Here is a 22886-nt window from a genome sequence, read left to right as displayed (position 1 = left end):
CCGGGAATGCCCACATTTGGGAGGACAGGTGAGACCTCAACTCTAGAAACCTTAAGCCAGGGAGACACCCAGACAGGTGCACAGAAAACTATGTATGGAAAGTACTCTGGGCACATAGAGGACAGAGCACGTGTTTCCCGAGAGGAATGAAAAGGAATATAAAGCTTCTTTTAGAAAGGGTCTGGGCCTTCTTCAGATTTTAGACATGATTCTTAGTCTGATTCTGGGTGAGGGTAGGGATGCAGCCTTTAGCACACATCCCTGCTGCATGGAGAAGAGCTGTGTCTTTCTTGATAGAAATATAGACGTGATCAGAGACAGGTCAATGGAAGGAATGCTCTCATGCTTGCCTTCTGGTGAAGGTCCTGTCATTCTGTCATTCTGGTTTGCTCATCAAGGGGCTCTTTTTCCTCCTGGGTTGGACTTTGGAGGGTGTTTGAAGATGTGGATACCACTGAGTTCTGTTTAGCATTGATTTCCATGATGCTCATTTCATTTTCTTTCAGATATTCATCCCGTATGTGTAGTAAAATTTAACAATGTAAATATAGATTCAAGTGATTGTGAAGATGTTATCAATCCTACCTTAGTATGCCTGGATGCACATATTGGACCTTGTAGATATTTAGATCTAGGGAAAATGCAGCAATGTGTTAGGTCTTCAATCACATGACTAGGGGAAATCACCTACACAAGATATGGGAATAGGTATAAATCCCAATACATGAAAGTGTTTCATATCCCCACTCCAGAGGAACTAATACAGAAACCTTAAAGTGACAGAAGTTAACATGAGAAGGGGATCAGCAACCAGTGTAAAGATTATTTAGAGATGTATCAACTTGGAATAACACATTTGTTCATGAAAGGAATGGTAGGGATCTTTCTGTATAGCTTTCCTTAACTCAATTAGCAAAACCACTTTGTCTTCCTTATTATGCTTATGTTGTATCTTCAACATATTTAAAGATCAGTGCAGAGCAGTTTCTGCCTGGACATGAAGAGGAGGGGGGGGAGAGGGGGGCAGGGGAGAGAAGTGACCCAAACAATGTACACACATGTGAATAAATGAATAATAAAAAACTTTTTAAAAAGAAAGAAAACACCTATGTTACAGCCTGAGCATCTTGTGCACTCCCTGTTGAGGCTTACCTAAAACACATGTAAAAAGAAAAAAAAACCAGGGAATCAACAAATAAGGAGAAAAATATCATATATTCATTGCTTGCTTGGAATGCAAAGATCACATAGTGCATTGGACAATGAAGATTCTTGCTAAGTTCCCATGTCATTTCCACCCGACTCATCTACACTCATGAAATCTGTGGAGACAAATCAGTTGGATAATTCACATGCAGAGCACTTTCTAATACAGTTCTCCTTCAAATACACTGGTTATTCCATTAATTTCCTTATCACTCTTGGGTGCATGGGAATAATTTTGCTGACCTGAATCAAAGGTAAAAAGAAATCTCTTTTGATTATCCGAGGCTGCATTTTACACATCAATTACCTCTTGATTCTGTGAGGGATTCTTGCTTCTTTTTGGATTGTTTGTAGGAAGTAATACACATGATCCATATATCTAACACTTTTCAACTTTTACCATGACCTTATTCAGATAAATCTTTACATCATGAATTGCTTTTCTCTATCAAGGACAGTCAATTTTTAAAAAATAACATACAGTAACAAATGATCTTCCCTTCACATTTCTTCCATATCTTCTGTAGTGAGGCAAGGCCCTACATTTCTGAAGTTTTGAAGGTTTGAGGCAATCAGAATTTGAAAAGAAAATATGTACCTATTCAAAGTTAGTTTTTTATCACTCTTTGAATAAATATCCTTTTGCCATATGCCCTCTTTACATGTGTATTTATACCCTAAGCAATTCAAAAGGACAAGACAGAAGAAAGTAGACAGTGTCTTAAAACTTTGAGGATGTTCCTCTGTCAACATGTAAATGTTGGCTTACTGTGCATGTAACTATGTAGGTTGAATTTTGTTCAATCTTGTTTTTTCTATTATGTGTATAATTACCAAAATTATTTTGCATTTTGATTCAATGTGAAAATTGAGAATGCTCTGCCCATTCATACAAAGCTGTATGTTATGTGATTCAGTGAGAAATGACACTAGGCAAAGTAACTGTGGAGACTGGTACTTTCTGATATATCTTGAGATTTAGCTGGGTGTTTTGTGATGTATCTTAGTTGATGTAATAATTCATGTTGTGTACATGACCAAAGAAATTATATATTTTCTCCATGAAAATATGAGTTGATTAAGGAAACTAAATTTATAGAACCCAATTGTTCTTAAACAGTCCAGTTAGGATGAGCAAAAGTCAACTTTTCTTAGACCCTTCATTTACCTATTCATGTGTAAGGATTTCTTGCATCTATTTGGAATCTTTCAGGAAAACAGAACATATGTCCCATGAGCCCAGGACTGTACCCTGAGATTTTTCACCTAAATCTTTAGGCCATGAATACAATTTCCTTCCCTGGGAGCATAAAAATTAAACAGTAATATGTAACAACAAGCTCTTTCCCCCAGAATTGGAGATGGTGAGCTGTCATTATTACATATATCCATAATAGAAATTCCAATGCGTAGTCCTGTCCTTGTGGTAGGTGGGAATTCATCCAAGTTGTTGTGGTAGGATCTAGATCGGCAGCGAAATCTCCAATTCCTGAGCGGGCATTGGAGATTTCTTTATCTGTGGCTGTTTCTGAATCAAAGGAAGAAGGGAGATTATTACAGTTAGGTGTTTCATTCTTTTCACTTTGTTCTCACAATTTTCTTGTTATAGTTGCACAGTAGAGGATCTGTGTCATTTTATGGTAAATGTCCTACATTCTGAAACTTATTGCCTTGTGGTTACAGCTCGTGACCTGATCAGATTCAGTTTAGTTCTACCCAGGTGAATGCATACTACATAGTGTTGCCTCTGTCCTGTAACATTGCATTATCAGACTATTTATACATTGGTGGAAAAGATTCTTGGAAGGTAAGCATGACCAATGAAGTGACACATTGAAAGCTAAAACTATTTGGTATTCAATTCTAGTGGTCTCATAATCTACTTTCAAAGAAAATCTCCTCCTGTTTAACTTTCAAAACATCCAGCCAAGGTCAACTCTATCCCATCAAAAGGGCATCTGCCCTTAACGACACAGCCTGCTTGAGTTATTTCTCAGTAAGCCTCTGGCCACTTCACTATGTAGTCTGTCTTCAAACCTCAGTCCAAAGTTTCTACTGCTCAGCTATAAATTTTTCCAAACATGATACCTTCATATTTTACTAAATTGGTAACATATACCGAATATTTGGAGGATAAAAGATAAGCCAGGAGCCAGTGGCTCACACCTGTAATCCTAGCTACTAAGGAGGGAGAGATGTGGTTCAAAGTCAGCCCATGGCAATAGTTCTTGTGACTATATCTCAAAAAACACATCAAAAAAAGGGATGGGGGCTTGTGGTGTGGCTCAAGGCATAGACTCTGATTCAAGCCCCAGCACCACAAAAAAAAAGGTAGCAGATAAGCCAAGATTTGCAAGATGATTGACATTTGACCAAGTATCTTTAAATACCTGCTCATTTGGTTAGAAATGCAAAGACCCTTCATAATAGGAAGAGATTCCATTTAATACCATAGCTCTTTAGTCAAGACCATCCATTTCAAGTCTAAGTCATGCTGTAGTCATGACTAATTTGGCCCCAGATGGCTGCAACATGGAATGGGGAAGATATGAAAGTCCAGGCCTCAAGAGATTGTCTTCTCATAAGACACACAGATGTATACATGCATAACTATTTTCTAAAGTTCTCTGGGGATACAAATAAGAGAGCAATTATTTCTGTGGATGAATGAAAAAAATCACTTAGTAGGGACTTGTGTCTTAACTTCAGTCCTCAGAGGCAATCTAAGCCAGATTCTGAGTGAGTATTGGGTACTTGTCTATAATATCTCCCTACAGTATATGGGGAATACCTACATATCATGAGTTTTTTTGTCAGGAATGGAACTGTGATAACCATGAGAAATGTGACATGGCACTTGCAAGAAGAGAAGATATTAATTGCTCCAGTGCTTGCCTTTGGATGGATGCCTTGGCTTTAGGAAAAACTGGCCCTTGAGATCTAGGGACACCTGCCCCAGGATGGGCTCCTGGAAGGTCTGAGAAGTAAATTTACTTGGTCTCTGTGGAATGAATGCCTTCTCTCCAAGTTGGTTCATTTTGATGGCGTACGGACATTCATGCCCTATGTGGAGAAAAATAGAAACAGATTCAGTCTGATGATGATAGGTGTGATCAAGTTTACCTTTGGCTGAATTCATGAACACTGGTACAAACATAACTCTCTTATAGTCTGTGAAAATAATAATGCTGTGTCTCCTGAGTATGCATTATGCACACTCACTGAGAAGACCATCCAGAAAACAGGTGACCAAGCAAAGGAGGTTAAGTAATAAAGAGATAAAAACCTTAAATATGTTACCTTGTTTGGGATGAAGAGATACATCTGAGAATGGTTCAATAATGACTTTTGCTATGTTCTCATCTGAGAATATTCAAGGCCTTCTAGTTTCTGCCTTGACTACAACCAAATTTTTATCTTAGGCAAATTACTTGAATCCTCTAACCTTACATTCTTCATTTCAAACATATGTCCTCCCTACTGCAGAGACTTATAAGGATGGAAAAAAATACAATGACGTACATTGGTTGTTAATGTTCTTTAATAATTAAAGTATATATGATAAGAATTGCTAAGATTAATACTTTATCTTATATGATGTCACTTTGACCAAAAGAGATGTTGTTTCCCTTTGTCAGTTATCTTGTCAGGGCTACTCATGATCAGTAGACTGGTTTTCCTCATGATTCCCTCACACTGCTGTCTTCCCAGTGGTTCCTCACAGACAGTGAGCAGAAAGAAGGTTGCAGTGTATTAGAGAATAGAAACAGTGGGCAAAATGCTGCAATCTGGGAAACCACACTCACAGTCATCAGGAGCTACATGACAAGTGACTTATTTTGCTCTTTCATGCTTTAAATTACTTTCTTTATAAAAAATTATCAAAAACACTGTGCTTTGAAGTGCATTATCTAGAAAGAGTATATAAGCTCTCTTGTATCTACTGCTCATTTTTCACTGATGTAACATGGTGAACTCTTGCTTTTCCTTTCCATCTGGCACAGATACATTGTCAGTGCTACATTCAGAGCAAGAAATACAGCAACTTTCAACTTTTAGGGTAAAGCAAGCTCTTCTGGCACCAATGCAATAAAATCAAAGTTCAGGATAATCAGAAGTTGATTAACACTTGAGAATAGAGAGTACATTAAAATAAATGATTCAGAAAGGCTGACCTGGGATCCTCAAGACTATTGTGCTCTTAGAGTGCCTTAAACCAGCTTTGTTCAAAGGTGTTCTGAGCCTTAGTTATCATTAAGATTTTTTATCAAATTAATACATTTCATTAAAATATATTTCCAGTATTTCCTTCTCCACATCATTTATTTATTGCTGATAAACAACATTATTAAATAAGTCAACATTATTAAAAAGAAGCATGTTTATGATTTCCAACATAAATCAGCTCCCTCTCTCAACTAGAGCATATGCTACATATCCTGGCCCTTCCAGTGTGTTGGAGTGGATTTATTTCTTCATCCTCACTTGATGAGTCATGCATTTTTCTTGCAACTAAATTATTTGAACAACTTTAAAGATGAATAACCTGCCAGTGACTTTAAAAAGAGATAGTGGAAAATACAACCTAATTAATGCCAAAATACAGGTTGGTCAGTCAGGGAGGAAGAGTTTAAGAGTCTGATTATCTCCTTTTCTGTTAATGCTGTGAGAAGTTCTGAGCATAGAGCTTGTGTTAATTAAATATTTGTATATGGATTCACAGCCATAGCTGAATTATAGAAGATTCTTACAAAATAGAGGTGACATACTCTTTAGAAAATGGAACAGTGGATTTTTACTGGGATAGGAACAATAAATGGGAAAATTAATTTCCGGTCTGTTTTATACTTTATGACCAAAAATAGTTTTGTTCTTATTTTCAAAGAAAGTCATGTTTTGTGTAAAAAAATAGAGGAAAATATCACATTTTTCTCCTCAACTGTACAAGAAATTGTTGAGGAGAGAGATATTTCCAGGTACCTGTGATAGAGTAAATGCTGGGCAATTATTTCTTTAATGTACAAGTGAATATTTTGAGTCATTTTTACATTTAGAGTTATTTAAGCTTAAGACAATAATCAATACTTTGAGAGGTAGAAGTACAACTTTGAATCCCATCAATCACATTTTAGATTTTCCCTGACATTTACCATTGAGTGAGAAAGGGGCTTCTTCATTCCCAGAATTGAAAGACAGCAGGTATTCATTTTCACATCCCTGGGAGACAGAAAGGACAAAGCACCACAAAAGATCATTCACAATAGATTACTGAAGAACATATTTTCTTAGTATTTCTAAGAAGGAAAGTAATTTGCATCAGTACAAATGCTATTATATTCTTGTGTTGGCCACAGTTTTAAGTTAACCCTGCTGATTTCTGTAACCTCTGGATACTTCTAAGCCTCCAGGAGATTACTCTAGATTTGTGCCTTGTGACTTCTGAAGAACCATGAATCATAATGCAACCCAGCCATCATTTTCTGAGTGACCCAAATAATGATAAATAATACTCAAGCTACTCCACTAAGGGAAAAATGTTTAATCCCCAGAGTCTTGCCTTTTGCTATCTTCACAGTCTATGAAGAATGTTGACTTCTGCTTTCACATGTCCCTTTCCAGACATGCAGACAAACTTGTGTCTCAGAGAGCCACACACATGCTATGACTATGCCCAAGCAATGTAAAATTTAGAAGGCATTGTAAGCTCAATAACCCTAAGCAAAAGAGACAGAGGTCTAAGAGGCCTTGAGGAGATGTCAGGGAGAAGCCTGACATCTGCATTCAGTCAGAGGAGTCTTGTCCTGAGGAGAGAATCTTTATAAGGAATCTACCTGAAAAATAGGTCAGGTGTAGAAAACAGTTATCCCAGCAGAATTATTGGCCAACAATATGGAAACCTCATTTAAACAAACCTAAATTACCAAGATTCTGTTGAATTATTCTACAGTCCTAAAAGTGGGGCTAAAGCAGAAATATGTTTCAAATGGAGTTATTAGTAATAGGCACACCCAAACACATGTGTGCATGCACAAGGATGGTATTACATAATCTCAATATTGTATGGCAAATTGGGAGACCTAATAAAAATATTTTTGTAAATCATGGATTAAAAATGTTGTGATGGAGTTACTTAAATCAAGCATACTTATATAACCAAATAACCTTCATTCTTTATTAAACTAGAAATTCTTTGTGGTGAGCTGTTTACATTAAGGAAATGTGATTCACAAATATGAATTAAATGAACTGTATTCTAAGTCACTCTCCCCATGCTTCCACTAAACTACTCAGTCTTTTCTAGGATTTAATTCTTATTCAGAGCACATACATCCTACAGTTTAGAAATCAAGGTAGAGGTATCTGCTTTACTAAGAACATATGAATTCAGAGTTATCTTCAATATATTATTAAATTGTACTTCTATAAAAGAGATTATTATTCCAAATTGTGGAAATTTTATGGGACCCAATCATGCCATTCAGTCAGATTTAATTACAACCTCAGAGTTCATGTCATAATATCAAGGAATTTTCACAAGGAAATAATTTTATATAAGGAGCCCTGCTATAACATGCTTCCTTGATCCAAAAGTCTTTAAATTTAATAAAACTCTGAATGATGTGCACTTTTCTCTTCCTCTTTTGCTGCCTCATTCTCAAATATATGCACCTCTTTTACAAAAGAATATTTAACTACATATACAAGCACAATCAAAACATAAAGCAACAGACACCTAAAAGTAAAATAGGATGGAAGTGTGTACACATAAATGACCCCTAATCCATGGTCTCATCCAAAACTTGTCTCTTTGTCAGTTATTTAAAGACATCTGCCTCTTATTCACAAACCAACATTCAGGGGATATGGTCTCCACCCACATGTTTTTAATGTAAATCTGTATAATGAAACATGTCCTTTAGGACACATCACATTCAGATTGAGTCCTCTGAATGATAATCAGAATAAACCTGTATGGGAAAGGAGAAAACAAAAAATAATACAAAAAGAACATCTCAATATTATTATTTCAAAAATAGGAAATAGAATTTCCTATTAAAAATTGTGCAATTTTTATTGTATATGTTATATATTTTTATTAATCCTCTACAATTATAGCAAAACTCATTATAGTTTGAGACTTTTGGCTGGTATGAAACTTAAAATGAGAATGATAATGCAATGTTAATAGATAGATAGACTAATCTTATAACTAGCTAGCTTCAGTTCCTAAAAATGTGTGTGTGGGGACAAACTATGACTTTGATAGCTATAATAATCGGCTATCATATGATAGGTATATGAAAAAACATATTTAAATAGATATGAATCTCAAAAATTGAAGTTATCTTTAAATTTTAAAATAGCTTGCAGGTAACTTACAGTTATTCCTAAAATGGAGAGAATCTTCTTAATAATATCATTTACTGTATCAAAACTTGTTGCAGTAACATCAATGGGCTATAAAAAATACATGATTAAAATACTATAAGACAAAACAAAGAATTCTATAGTTACAGTCAAATTATTATGCACATTAAACAAGCAAAATTTGTTTTCAGGTGAGGAGAAAATAAAGTACATGTATAGCACAAAACCTTGACTAAATATTTTTTCATTTCTTTATATAACATGAAATCAGTAGGAAATATTTCAGTATAACACATTTCTCTTCAAATAAAGGATTTGTAGCACATGAAATATAGCAAGTTAGTTGAGAAAGAAAAAAATTAAGTAGTCAGAGATGGCATGGGGTTTGGTTCTGAGTGCTGTGAGGCTGTTTGCATAATGGGGGAGAGTAATTTCAAAAGAACGAGGTGATGTTATGAAAAGCAGGACACACTAAGGGGAGGTTACTAATGGGAGATGGAGGAGGGTAAAAGAAAAAAGTTAAGAAGGTGAATATGGTTGATATATTTTCTATACAAGAATGCATAAAGAATTTTCAAACCTGTTGAAACAACCATAAGAAGGGGACTATGGTAGAGAGGAGAAAAACAGAGGGGATGGACCAATTTGGAATATAAGACATATACAAATGGAAATGTCATACTGAAACCCTCTTACGTAGAGAAATACAGAAAGGTTTTATTAACTTGAAGGTTAAACAAGTCCTGTCTGAGGATTGGGACCACTGAGAGAGGGGAGAATATAGGGAAAGGGTACAGAAGGGTGAATATGGGGAAAATAGTATGTACTCATGAATGAAAATGGGAAAATGGACCTACTGAAACTGTTCCAGTAATGGGGGAAAGAGGGATAAAGGAGCATAGTGGAAAGGGCAAACTCAATTTTGATGCATTGTAATAACTGTGGTAAATGTCACAATGTACCCTCAGTGCAACAATAATAAAATGATTTAAAAATTAAGGAGGAGCTGAAGCCTTTCCTTTTCTACCCAAGTTGTGTTACGAGTTTGGCTTTATTTCTTTGCGTGTCATATGTTCTGTTCTACTAAAATTGGAATAAAAATTGACATAAAAACATTTTCAAATAACCACTATATAGAGAACAGTTTCTCTTCAGGGTTACTAGATTTTCATTGTTAATATCTATTGAAATAATGAATCTGAGAATCAAGAATGAAACCTTTCATAATTTTAGCTCTAGTCCCATCTGCCAGTGAATATAGTCATTTCTACTACATCACACATTGAACATGAATTCTAGAAAAATAGGAGGACAATTTATAGAAAATCAAACAAAGATTAATGGGATTCTGAGCAGATACTATTGAGCCATCTGAATTTCAAAATATAGTACCATAAAATAAGAAAGTTACTATGCATGCAGATTTTGTAATATCACATAAATCCACAATCAGGTCTGTGGTACCTGATAAACACTGCTTAAAGAAGAAAAAAGTTGCTCTGCATGTTATCACTCCCCTATACTCCTAGTACTCCAAAGGCTGAGGCAGAGAGATTGTGAATTTGAGGCCAGCCTGAGCTACATAAGGAAACTCTGGCTAAAAAGACAAACAGCATCAGTGGGCAAGCACAGGCCTTTAAGTGACACTAAAAATAAAGTATAGGAAACCCTTTTATGATTCATTGTATTTTACTTTTTTAGGAACTAACTGGTTTGCATGACAGCTAGTCCTAAAGTTTTCAATTGGATGTGTGTGTGTGTGTGTGTGTGTGTGTGTGTTTGTGTTGCTGAGGATCACCCAAAGCCTAGCACATATGGCCAAGTGATCTATCCCTGAGGGTAACTAGGCATGGGGGTCTGGCTAACTCTTATTTTTGCCCAAGCTGGCCTTGAACTACATTGCTTCCAATCTCTGGCTTGTAAGTATCTGGAATTACAGGATTATCCACTGAGCCTGACCAGAGTTCATTGGATTTTTATGAACAAATCATGTCAAATTCAGTTATTTCTCATTGTGCTTCTTATAGCCTAACAACTGTAAAAATTTGTCACAGAACCCAAAAGTAGGTCTCAGATTATCCAAACTCAGGAAAGTCAGAACTTCTTATGCTAAAATATCTGGCAGGTACAAACATTGTGCTTTAACTTGAAATTTAGTTACCAGTAAAGGTTCTGTAATTTTTAAAATGTCAGAAAGTCCCTCATAATTTTAAAATTCCACCATGAAATCTACAAAGAAACTCTTTGAAATTCTAATCATTCTCTAATTTGTGTGGCTTGCAAGACAGTAGGTGTTTATGACATGTGGAACGAAGTAAGATCAAAATAATAATTACAATAATATACATATTCTCTTCAGATAGTGTTTTTGTAGATAAAAACATGTAAATTTGTGTAGACAGAGCTCCTTGTGAAAAAAAAGTAGGGTTTTTTTTAATATTGGGGTTTGAACTCATGGCTACATGTTTGCTAGACAGACACTCTATCACATGAACCATGCCTCCAGCCCTTTTTCTCTGGTTATATCAGAGATAGGTTCTCAATGTCTGCTCAAGACCAAGTGCACCTCAATTCTCTCATTTTATGCTTTCTTCCCTTGTTGGGATGACAGTGATGTGGCATCATGCCCATCTTTTTTCTTTTTTATATATCTTCCTTTTAATATAGAGCAAGTGTCCTCAATTCTTAAGAGCTGAGGCCAAGCACAAGATGATATGGGTTATGCACTAAGGGGAGAATGCATACAGGAAGAATAGGGAAAGGGAAGGAAACCTAAAACTTGAAAGTGTTTGATGTGCCCACTGCAGAGCAGCTAATAAAGTAATCTTAAACTGACAGAGGCCACTATGGGAAGGTGACCTGGAAGTAGTGAATAGCTCTGGCAGAGATGAACCAATTAGGGTTGTAATACACATGTGCATGGAAGCAATGCTAGGAATCTCTCTGTAGATCTATCTTTATTCTCAAACTAGCAAAAACACTATGCCTTTCTTATTATTACTATGTCTTCTCTTCAACAAAATTGGAGCAGAGGGCAGAAGAGGTTCTGCCTAGAAGCGAGGAAGGTGCTGGGGAGAAATGGCCCAAACAATGTATGTACATATGAATAAATGAATAAACAATAAAAAAAAGAAAAGATGATATAAATGTTCAACTTATGAGACTAAAAACGTGCATTCAAAATATTGATTTTTTAAACAAATTAGACAGAAATAAATTTGGCTTTTTAAGGTGTATATAAAGATGTAGTCCATGACAAATTCTAAATGTTACCACTTGTTATCATTGAAATCAAGCCAGCAGAGACATTTGAATGCTTCTTTACATGAGAATAATCTAGTCTTTTCTCTCTCCTGCAATGCTTCTGGCACATGTAAACAGGTCAGAACAATCTTATGACTTTGTTATTGGTCAAGAAAGAATGTATTGGCACTACCCTTTTCCTCCTTCAATACTATTTTGTGTAATTCAGAACCACTATTCAGGGCCAGCTGAGTGGCTCAAGTGGTAAAAGTGCCTGTTGAGCAAATATCAGGCCCTGAGTTAAGAACCCCAGTGCTGCAAAAAACAAACAAAAACTTCTGACTTCCACTAGAACCACTATACAGAGATAAGTGACATAAAAATAGTCATTTTATTCATCATTGTGAACATCCTGACTACTGTACTATAATTTCAGAAATCCAATGTTACATAGTATTGAAGATACAGGGTTTTTTTTCAATAGCAGTAAAACAGAGGACAGAGAGTGTCATTACTCTAAGGTAGCTCAATTGATTTCTGAGGACCATTATTTCAAAACTCTGTATTTGAAATAATTGCGAAACTCAATGCCTGTCCCTAGAGGATCCGGTACTGGAAAGAGAACAACACTATTGGAGTGAACTGATAAAAATTGGAATATGAACAATAGATAAAATTTTATATTGGCTAAATCTCTATCTCAGCCATAAAGCACTTCCCTAGCTTGTGTGAGGCCCTGAACTCAAATACTAGCACTGTTTACACAGACACACACCATATCATATATATATATATATATATATATATATATATATATATATATGACATATTATATCATATATATGTAACAATAATAAACTTACTAATGAATTTACTAAAGTTACTCAATGGTAGTTACCTAGAATATTCTCATTCTCAGGAAATATATAAGTAAGGATAGAGGGGAATGGTATATGTAACTGAGCTTAAAAAATAAGTGTACATATATGTTTTTCTAAGGAAAGGGATAAGAAAGAAAATATTTGATAAAGGAAATAAGGCAAAATGTTATCAAATAAGTGAATACAGAAAGAGGTTATATGATATTAGTCATATTTTTACTTCAATGTATGTTGATTTGAAAGACACAAAATCATTTTAAAATAAAACATCTAAACAACATTTAAAAATGGAACCAACTGTAATCACTATGTATATATGTAGTGAAAACTTGAATAAAAATTTAATTGTGCTAAGAAATACCTGCTTGGGAAAATTCTTTTAGTACAAAAACCAGTATATTTCATGGACATTTAATTTGAAACATTTCTTCTTTGTTTAGGCATTGTATCTAAAATGGGCTATTCTTGCTTCATATTGCCCAGAATTTACCATGTATGCATGCATGTTAAATACGTATATGTGTTAGGTATATAGCACATATAACAATATTTCATTGTGATGTTTACCTACATACATATAATGTACTTTGACCAAACTCATCTGTATTTCTATTTCTTAACCCCCTTTACTACACCCTCTATTTGTTTCCTTCATTAAAAGTTTTTAGTTCCATATAACATTTTAAAATTATCTATCATTTTATAAATTATCTTTTCAAATACTTTACAAATTCTCTTTATCTCCCTCCACTTCTCTCTCTCATTCTCTCTCTTATTCTGCCTAAATCAGTAACTTGAAATTTTCTTTTTTGTCTTAAAAACACTTACACAGGGATGGAAGTCTTTGGCGAAGATCTGGAGCTCAAGGCTTTTTTGGTTGTCCTTCTCTTTTGTTAGCTTGATGTTTCTAATGATTAAATAATAACCAAAAATTTAAAAATGAATAAGCTAGTACCATTTTTTTCCAAAAAAACCTGTTTTGAAAATTATCCATCTTTATTATGTTATATTTAAGGCATATGAAAAGATACAGCAAGATCAATTATGTGTTTGAAAATAGGTAATATTTCAGGAAAATAACCTGTGGCCTTGAGGATACCAGGATTCAATGGGATATAAGATTTGGGAAGCAAGTCTAGACCTCAAAGCATTTTTGCCTGATGGAGGGAGGGCCCAACACCTTCCTGGGTTCAAGGGTAGGTGGGAAGAAGCAGTTTCTTTGAATTGGCTCAATTGAGTAAGTAATCTATGTTTATGAGAATTTAATATATGGTTCAAGAATAATGTTAGCTCCAATCTATAGGTTGAAGAAAAGGAAAGTTAACCAAAACTTCCTCAAATATAAACAAAATGTACGTATCACCTAGAGAACACTATTTATAATAACATTCAGGGTAAATGCAAGTAAGAATTTATATGAGGATAGTCTAGTAATTTCTGTGACTAAAAAGTAGAATAGTTTGAGGGGTACTGGCTTTCAGGGACTTTCCTTCTTTTATCACAAACATAAGAATTAAAATATGCACACTGGCAAAATACCTTTCAAGGAATGAGTACCACTTTTCCTTTTGTTCCAAAGAGCTGCAATATAAAAAGTGAGGAAAATTAAGCATAATATATTTATTCTAAGATTTTAAGATCATCATTCCAGATAAAAGGATTAGAGGCCCATTGTTACTGCTGTGGGTACAAGTGGAAGTAGTATCCTGCTAATAACTGAGTTTAAGGGACCTTGCTATTTACAGGTGATTTTCCAGTGAAGGGAAGTATATTTGAAAGGGAAAAGATGTTGGTTTGGAATTTAAACACTAGATTCCAGCCATAACCTGCAAACTATGTGACCACAGCCAACTCACATAACTGCTCTATGATTCAGTTACCAGAACTTATAAATAGGCAAATTAAACCTCAGGGAGCTTAAAGTACTACTCATATGCAAAAAATACTGTTAATCAGATTTAATCATACATAAGAAATTTGTCCTTTGGATGGACTACTCTTGCACCAGAAACAAGACTATGTTTTTAGAGGAAAAAACCTCCACAATGTTTTATTTCTTTATACAAGCTTCAGAGTTGTAATATGGAAAATTACTTCCTAGAAAACATTCATTAGTGTGATCGTCTGGCCAAGATCAATTCACCTGTATCTAAATTGCTAACTATCCCCTTGTTATTTCACAGCTGTATTAAATATTTAAGTAAAAATATTTTGAGAATTATTCAAATATGGATTGATCACTTGTTAACTATTTTTTTTAAAACTGGCATATTACATACAACATGAAACTGACCATGAGTGACTTTTAGTAAACTCACAATATTGTTTATCTACCATCATTATCTTGTTATGAAAAGCAAGCCCCTTATTCATTACTCTCCAAATTATTCCTACAAAGTATAAATTGGTTTCTACTTTGGCTAATATGACCAATGATGCTGTGAACATTTGAACAGAAGATTTTGTGTGGATGTATGTTTGCATTTTTCATGAATCTACATTCAGGAGTAAATTGCTGAGTTATTGAGAAACCCCATCTTGAAATTGTTATGGAAAATCAGACTTTTTTTCCCCAGGACTGCCACATTTTATATCTCTATTAGTAAAAGAAACTCCAATTTCCATCTCTCTGCTGTCTGGGATGGGTTTCTTCAGGAGTGTGAATCACCTTGATGGCCCCTAAGTTACATATATACATGGATACCACTTCTATTATGCCAATTTAAAGAATCTTAACAACAGTAAATGGAAAAGCACTTAGGTACTGGGCATCTTTGTAGCATTATAACTAAATGGAAATCTAATTTTTACATCCTTTTAAAAAAAGGATTTTGTAAACCATCTCAGCAAAGTCTTCACATATTCTCAATCTGAACTCCTTCTTCTAACCAGCCACATAGAGAAAACATTAAGAACTGATAACCTTTAGAGAAATCTGCCATGGAAGAGAAGACACATAGAGATTGATACAAACATAGTCTTCTTCCCAATAATCTTTGGAAAGTTCCTTGAGTCAAAAGATGCATCACAGAATTTACTAAATTTATAAAATTGTAAAAATTTTAATTATTTCAACTTTGTGATAATGCATCAGGTTTTGGCAGAGTGGTGAAGAAAGTAAAGAGGAATACTGAGTGCATGTGATGAACCCTTGAGAAAAATATGTATGATGTGTGACATGTGGTTGTTCAGAGCAGCAGCTTTGTGTTACATGCTGTTAAATCAAGAGTATGAGCTCAAGATGGCTAGGTAGACAGCCACATTCCCATCTTCATGCAAGCCTACGAATGTGTTGGAAAACTAACCTATACTGCATGAATAAATATCTATTTCAAATTGTCTAAAGGCATCATGTTTGGTATATATTGCCTACAGACAACAAATATGATAATCTGTCACATGGCAATTCAGGCATCTCAGTATTTGATGACAAAATATTTTTAATTTGTACAATTAAATTGGGAGTACAAAAAGAATTTTCAAACTGAATTTGACAATGCAATAATACTTGCTGAAGAAAGAACTACTCAGATACTTTTAAAACACAGATAATCTCTGATCATTTCAGAGAGAGGATGTTGAAGAGGCCTAGTTCCTTGCTCCCTGATCTGCCTTCCACAGTCCTTAAACATCCATCCACCCCAAGTAGCTTCTGGAGTCCTGTTGAAAAAGCACTGGTCAAAACCTATTTGACTATTGATTCATTTGCACATATTTGCATGTAAAAATCTCTTAGGGGAAAATACAGGGCAAATGATCAATATTATGGGAGGTCAAAAATGAGTCTAGAGCTTAATATGCAGCCAGAGGAAAATGTTTTCTCATTTTGAATAATTTTTGAGAAAATTTTAATGGCATTTTTGATCTGGGATAGAAAATATAAAAGTAACTGTGCCCTATCATAGGTAGCATATAAACACAAGGCCTAGTTGTGGGTCTTACTGGAAGGTGGCCCTGAAGTTCTCCATTGGCCACCCCAAGAGAAAGGACTTCTTGGCACTGGAGTCGCCTTCTTCCACTTTGTCCATCCATATGATGCGCAGTGGGATTACACATTTGATCTGCAAGATTTTCTTACACCTAGAAAGATAATCAAGCACAATCTCTGTTTGTGTCTTAAATGTGGGAACAGCTGTGATCATGGGAAGAAACTAATTATGCCTGCTCCAGAGCAAAGCATGTCACTTCCATCCCTAGCAGTCTTGAGGTCTGGCTCAGTGACCAGCTCTATGGGCCATGACCAAGGGTGTGGTGGGTGAAGACTAACCCAGGAAGCACTGAAAACTTTGTGGATAGCACCAAACAGTTGTAGATAATGCTATCATTCAGAATATTAAGTACTGAGCAAGCATAATACTCTGTATTTTAAAGCTGTGTTTTAGAGAACTATGGTTTCAAAAAGTATCTCAGGGGCTAAACAAAAATGCAAGAGTGTACGGTTCCTGAAAACATAAATTTTTTATATGACAGACAGGGCTATAAATATGTAAGTTTGAACTCAAGGGTTTCAAAATATATTTCAATCTTAGTTTATGTAAGATTTATTATTGTAGAAAATAGATTTTTGTAAATTTCCTGCTATTATTTTGTTCACATCACTTTCCCATTGATTTTATTCATACTGAAAAAAACCCCCAAAACTGTAGCCTACAACCCAACTTAAGCTAAATAGAAAATTGAACAAGGGAAACTGGAGCAGAGATCACAAGGTAATACAAGTGAGTGGTGCACACTCAAATGGTGTATGGTTTCTCCTATTTTGTAACTACTCTTTTATTATTAATGTCATAATAGTTATTCAGCATATTCCATTTTAAATACACAAGTCAATTGCAATGGGATAAACAACTTACTAACTAGCATCCTAATGACTATCAAAATTAATCATGAAGGTCCCATCTTCTTGGAAACAGAATTTCCTAATGAACAGGTCAAGAGTCCCCAAAACAAATATCCAAAATTTGCAATGTTATGGAATGCAAACCTTTCTGAGCACCAATATGATACCACAAATTGAAAATTCTACACCTGATCTCATGTGACAGATTGAAGTCAAAATATAGGAATATCACATAAGATTACCTTTAGGCTATGTCTATAAGGTGTATACTAAATATAAATGATTTTCACATTTAGGTTTGCATCATATTCCCAAGAACTTTTCTGTGTATATTCAAATTTCCAAAGCCAGAGCAAAAAACCCAAACTGAAACACTTCTGGTCACAAGTATTTTAGATAAGGTTGAGTATCCTCAAACTGCAGTATTAAAACAATGACTTTTTCTTGTGCACTAAATCAACCTCTTTTCCTCAAAAAAATCTCAAAATAAAATTTACTATTAACATTCACCACAATTAGAGAAAATGTACTACCTGTATGAGCAAACAAACACTTAAATTCCCATGAATCCCTACACACAAAGTGAAATTCACTTATTTCCACAAAAATAAATGGTGCAATTGTAGAACTCTATTACACTTGAGGTGGTTACTGGTTCATCAACCTCAAAAGTGAGTCCTTCCAAATGAAGCCTGAGGTGAGCTGAGGTAAAGTGGAACACAAATCCCCCTCTCTTCATGTAGAGAAGTTGGGAAATGAGGAACTAAATTTTTAATAATCATTTGAAGGAATTGATTGAAAGCACAAAACACATGCTTTCCCAAAGAGGGACCTGTAAGGGAAAAGAAAACATTTGTTACTGCAGGGGATTAACAGATGTTTTTCTCAAAAAGAAAATTCATATACTACTAGTGGTCATATACACAGTGGAAGTTTACTCAGCCACAAAGAAGAATGAAATTTTATCATTCACAAGTAAATGATGGAACTAGAGAACATCATCTTAAGCAAAGTTAGCCAGGCTAAGAAGGCCAAAAATCGCATGTTCTCCCTCATATGTGGATTATAGACCCAAAACAAATGCAGTAATATTATTGGACATGGGTCACACACTAAGGCTAGAATGTGCGTGGGAAGAATAGGGAAAAGGGAAGGAAACCTAAAAGTCTATTGTAGTTGATGTGCTCTTTGTTGAGGAGCAAATAAAGTAATCTTAAATTAGCAGAGGCCACTATGAGAAGGGATCCAAGAAGTAGCAAGGAGGTTTGGTAGAAATGAACCAATGTGGACTGCAATACACAAGTGCATGGAAGCAACTCTAGGAATCTCTCTGCATAGCTATCTTTACCTCAAACTAGCAAAAACACTATGTCTTATTATCTGTTACATTTTCTCTTCAACAAAATTGGAGAAGAAAGCAGAACACATTCTGCCTGGAAGCAGGGGGTTGGGGGGTTGAGGGGGTGGAGGGAAGGTGGCACAAACAATGTATACACATGTAAGTAAATGCAAAAATGATAAAAGGAGAAAGAAAAAAATTTAAAATCTCCCCCCCCAAAAAAATGAATATAGAATTTTTAAACCTGTTGAAATCACTATAAGCAGAGGATTAAGGTAGAAAGAAGAAAAATAGAGGTGAACCAATTGGAGTTATAACACATATATACATGGAAATTTCACAAAGAAATACCCTATATATCTATCTTAAACAATCAAACCTGTCTTTTTTTTCAAACACAGAACAGGAAGGCAAAGCAAGTCCTCTCTGGCAGGATGATACCAGTGTGAGGAGGAGAACATAAGGAAAGCGTAGTCGGAAGATGGTGGGAATATTATGCACTCACGTTTGTCAGTGGAAAAATGAGACCTATTGAACCTATTCCCAGAATGGGGGAAGAAGAAAAAAGGAGAATGAGAGAAGGGATGAATTCAACTGTGTTCTATTGTAACAAATTTGTAAGTGTCACAATGTAGCCCCAGTAAAACAATTTAAAAAATAAATAAACAAGTAAAACTACCTGTCTTGAACCCTTGGGAAAGTTACATGCAACATAAATGATGCTCTCAGTATGGTTCTGATAACCTTCCAGTGAATTTGCCTTGATAATAAAGAGAACGTAAGTAGCCTGAAAAATTTAGGACTTGTCCTCAATCAGGCTGTGGCAGAGAACTTCCGAAGGATCTCATGCCAGGATCTAAGATGTCTTTCTCTCTGTCCTCTTTGCAACATTACTGCCTCTACCATAACATGTCAAGGCAATTTCTCTCAATCTGGTCACCTCATATTATCTTTATATTTTTCTCTACACTTTGCATAGATTGACTTCTTTTTCATGTCACTGTTAACTAAGCGTTCTGTCCCATTTTTCACTGGATACCAAGTATACAGAAGATAGGTTTTTTATTTACCACTGATGAAAGTTTCATTTCAGTGATGAGAAAGAACCAAAATGATTGTGGACTCTTTGATGAGAACCAAAAGGAAAGAAAGAAAGCCTGTGCTTTGAAATAAACATATCTAGTTTTAAATGTGAACTCCACTGACTACTGTGCAGTGACATGGGTAAGCCATTAGACCTCTGAGTATCAAGTCCCTCTGTCAAACAATGAAAATTAGCTTATATCAGATGGGAGAGGTAAGGGAGTAGCCAAGATGAGATGCATAAGGTGCTTAGCATAATATGTCACAGGAAATATGCCACAGATGAATTATACCTATCATTATTACTTAGATGAAATATAGAATTTTGTGTATCTTATCATGACATGGCATAGCTAGAAGGTAGAAGGACGACAAAAATTGAAAATATTGATTTATTGAGTGACTCAAAAGTTTCTAGATGAGATATCTTTTGTTTTTCATGATATTTGATAGATAATGAAAACAGAGAGGGACAGTTAAAGAGATGCCCAGGCTAGTGAATTCATTCCATCTCCATGCTGTCAGCAACTAAGTAATCACCATGTTTTAGGCTGTGTCTTTGTGTTCAGGGTTAAGAGGAAAGTGTGTCCACTTAACCAGGCTCTTGCGTCTTTCATTTCCACTGACACCCCCAAGGTAGATTGTCAGGAGTGTTATCCTCTGGTGATCAGGAATATTGCCACCTCTAACTGGTTTCCTTAATTCCAGTGCTGCCTGCCCTCCTTTCCGTTGTCTAACAATAGCCAGAGCAATGCAGTAAAAACCACCTCTTTGAGCGAGTCTCTAGTTAATTACCCTTCAGAATAATATCCCAAAACTTTGAGATTCACCTTTGGAGACAGTGTATGAACATATCTCTGATAATACTCAAGTCTCCTATTTGCCAACATGCCTTCATGTATTAGGTTCACATCACACCATGTTAGACTTCATTGAACCATTCCCTCCAAAGGACCAAGTTGCACTCACCTCAGCCTGCTGCTACCTCTGTCTAGTGTTGGAATGGTCACTGCTTTTTATCTCATAGGTCATGTTTAAATATCATCACCCCAGAAGATCACTTGGATGAATCTCTGTAACACTTCCCAGTCTTCTCCGCATATCAAAATATCTGTCTTTTTATTAGAAGATCTGATATAATTTGAAATTTCCCCTTTTATTTTCATCTATCTTTAGGCCCAGGAAAACGGGTAACTGCCTGTCATATTTGTGATTGATTCTCTTTTGTGGTAAGACAGGGCCTCACCATCTGGCCAAGGTTGTGATACTCCTGGTGAAGCTTGTGATAACTCCTGCCTCAACCTCCTGAGTGCTGGGATTACAGTTGTGAAGCACAATGCCTGATTCTATTGATTCTTGATTGTATTCTATATGGGGGCACAGAACAGGATCTCCACAAATGATAGTTAAATAAAGGAGGAATAAAAAATTTCCAGACATAGAAAAAATTATGATTCCTTATAGTAAGAGTTAGTGAAAATTCATGTTAATGAAAATGCATATTGCAATAATCAGGAGAGGATGTAGTGCATAGTTACCTGGTATTAGATATAAGTAAGTAATCGCTGAATAGGAACAGATGCCTCTTCTTCCTATGCCAGCCATTTCCTAGTTCCACAGGGCCATGGATGAGCAGGTTTGGATATGTGGCATCAGAAGACATGTTTTTCTCATCTTGTATTATCATTTCAGTAGAAATGTCTTAGTGATACACATCAAATACTACAGAACAGTTAGTCAATGGTAAAATATTGTACAGAGCTTTATGAAAAATTTGAAGGGGGACACCATGCTAAAAATGCTAGTTTCATTTCACAAATAAGGACACCATCACTGAAATCCAGGAGTCATTGCATAATGTTTTTAATACTGAGCAGAATAGATGATGTCTCTTAGGAAGGTGGATGAAGAACAGATTCACAAAGAGAGCCCTGGGGATTGCCTATTCTGAGAGTATTAAATGATGGGAGCTATCATCCATGACAAATGCTATAGCAAGGCCAAGGCAGATGAAAGCTGAGAATTGGGCATTGGTTTTATCAATCAGAAAGTCATTGGTAAACATGATAAGAACAGTTTTTGGAACAGTAGAAGACCTATGATGAAGTAGTTCCAATTTGGTGTAATGTTAGCATGAAAATTGAGGTAATTAAGGTTCTGGAACATTTATTCCTATCTTATGTATATCAATATTCAAATTATTGGGGGAAAGTTGCTAAAGAACAAGTAATAATAGAAATATCAAAAGGTTTGAGACATATTGAAGTGCTTAGATTTTTGGTTGAGCTGTGGTGGTTGAGCTGTGGTGCCTTTCCATTAGGATTCTTGGTCCTAATACTTAAAACCAAATAGACTGAACAGAACATAAAATGTCATTCATAACTACAGAAGTTATCTTCATAGACACACACAGTATTATCTCCCATGATGCCAAGAACATGTCTTTCCTGATAATACAAAGCCTATAGTGTTGAGTTCAACAGTACTAAATAGTATGAACATTAGTAGTTTTTCATGAAACCAGTGCTGGAGGCAAGAATTAGTTCATATATTTAAGAGGTACCAAGAAAGAATCATTCCTGTGACCACCAGACTCTTTTAATGATTAAACTCCAAAGTAGTATAATAAAAGACTACCTGGCCCAGTGAAGCATTGAGTAGAAATCTTTGTACTTGATATGAATATCCATTTTCCTCAAATTCTTGACTCTGAACACAACCCATAGCTACAGCACTTGGCAGAGCGCTATGAATAACTGTCTGAAATCAGAGGATACTGCAGTAGTTAAGATCACTCATCATTGTGATGTCAGGGTTCCGAGGCTCAGTCATAACTGTCAGATTAATATACTTATTTCCCTTCTGATTTTCTTCCTCCTTAAAATTAATCTTTTGGAGGTAGTTGTAGCCTGATATTTAGTTGTAA

At 35.4% G+C, this 22886-nt stretch overlaps 1 protein-coding gene across 6 annotated transcripts in view; it reads right to left on the bottom strand.

Moving 5' to 3' along the window:
* Window positions 1-1015: 1015 nt before the first annotated feature.
* The window catches only part of LOC109685614 (rho GTPase-activating protein 20-like), a 36169-nt gene continuing 14298 nt past the window's right edge, over window positions 1016-22886 (bottom strand). For all 6 annotated transcript variants that reach the window (XM_074041657.1, XM_074041658.1, XM_074041659.1 and 3 more), the window contains 7 exons: window positions 16641-16778; window positions 14238-14279; window positions 13527-13605; window positions 8587-8664; window positions 6357-6423; window positions 4102-4269; window positions 1016-2734 (listed from right to left, as the gene is read on the bottom strand). In XM_074041657.1, coding sequence (XP_073897758.1) covers window positions 2481-2734; window positions 4102-4269; window positions 6357-6423; window positions 8587-8664; window positions 13527-13605; window positions 14238-14279; window positions 16641-16726 — 774 coding nt within the window. In that variant the 5' untranslated portion in view covers window positions 16727-16778 and the 3' untranslated portion in view covers window positions 1016-2480. The remainder of the gene's footprint in view (window positions 2735-4101; window positions 4270-6356; window positions 6424-8586; window positions 8665-13526; window positions 13606-14237; window positions 14280-16640; window positions 16779-22886) is intronic.

This window comes from Castor canadensis, chromosome 9 (assembly GCF_047511655.1).
Source record: "Castor canadensis chromosome 9, mCasCan1.hap1v2, whole genome shotgun sequence".
Taxonomy (NCBI): domain Eukaryota; kingdom Metazoa; phylum Chordata; class Mammalia; order Rodentia; family Castoridae; genus Castor; species Castor canadensis.
Note: the sequence above shows the minus strand (reverse complement) of the source record. Positions and strands in the feature narration are given on the sequence as shown.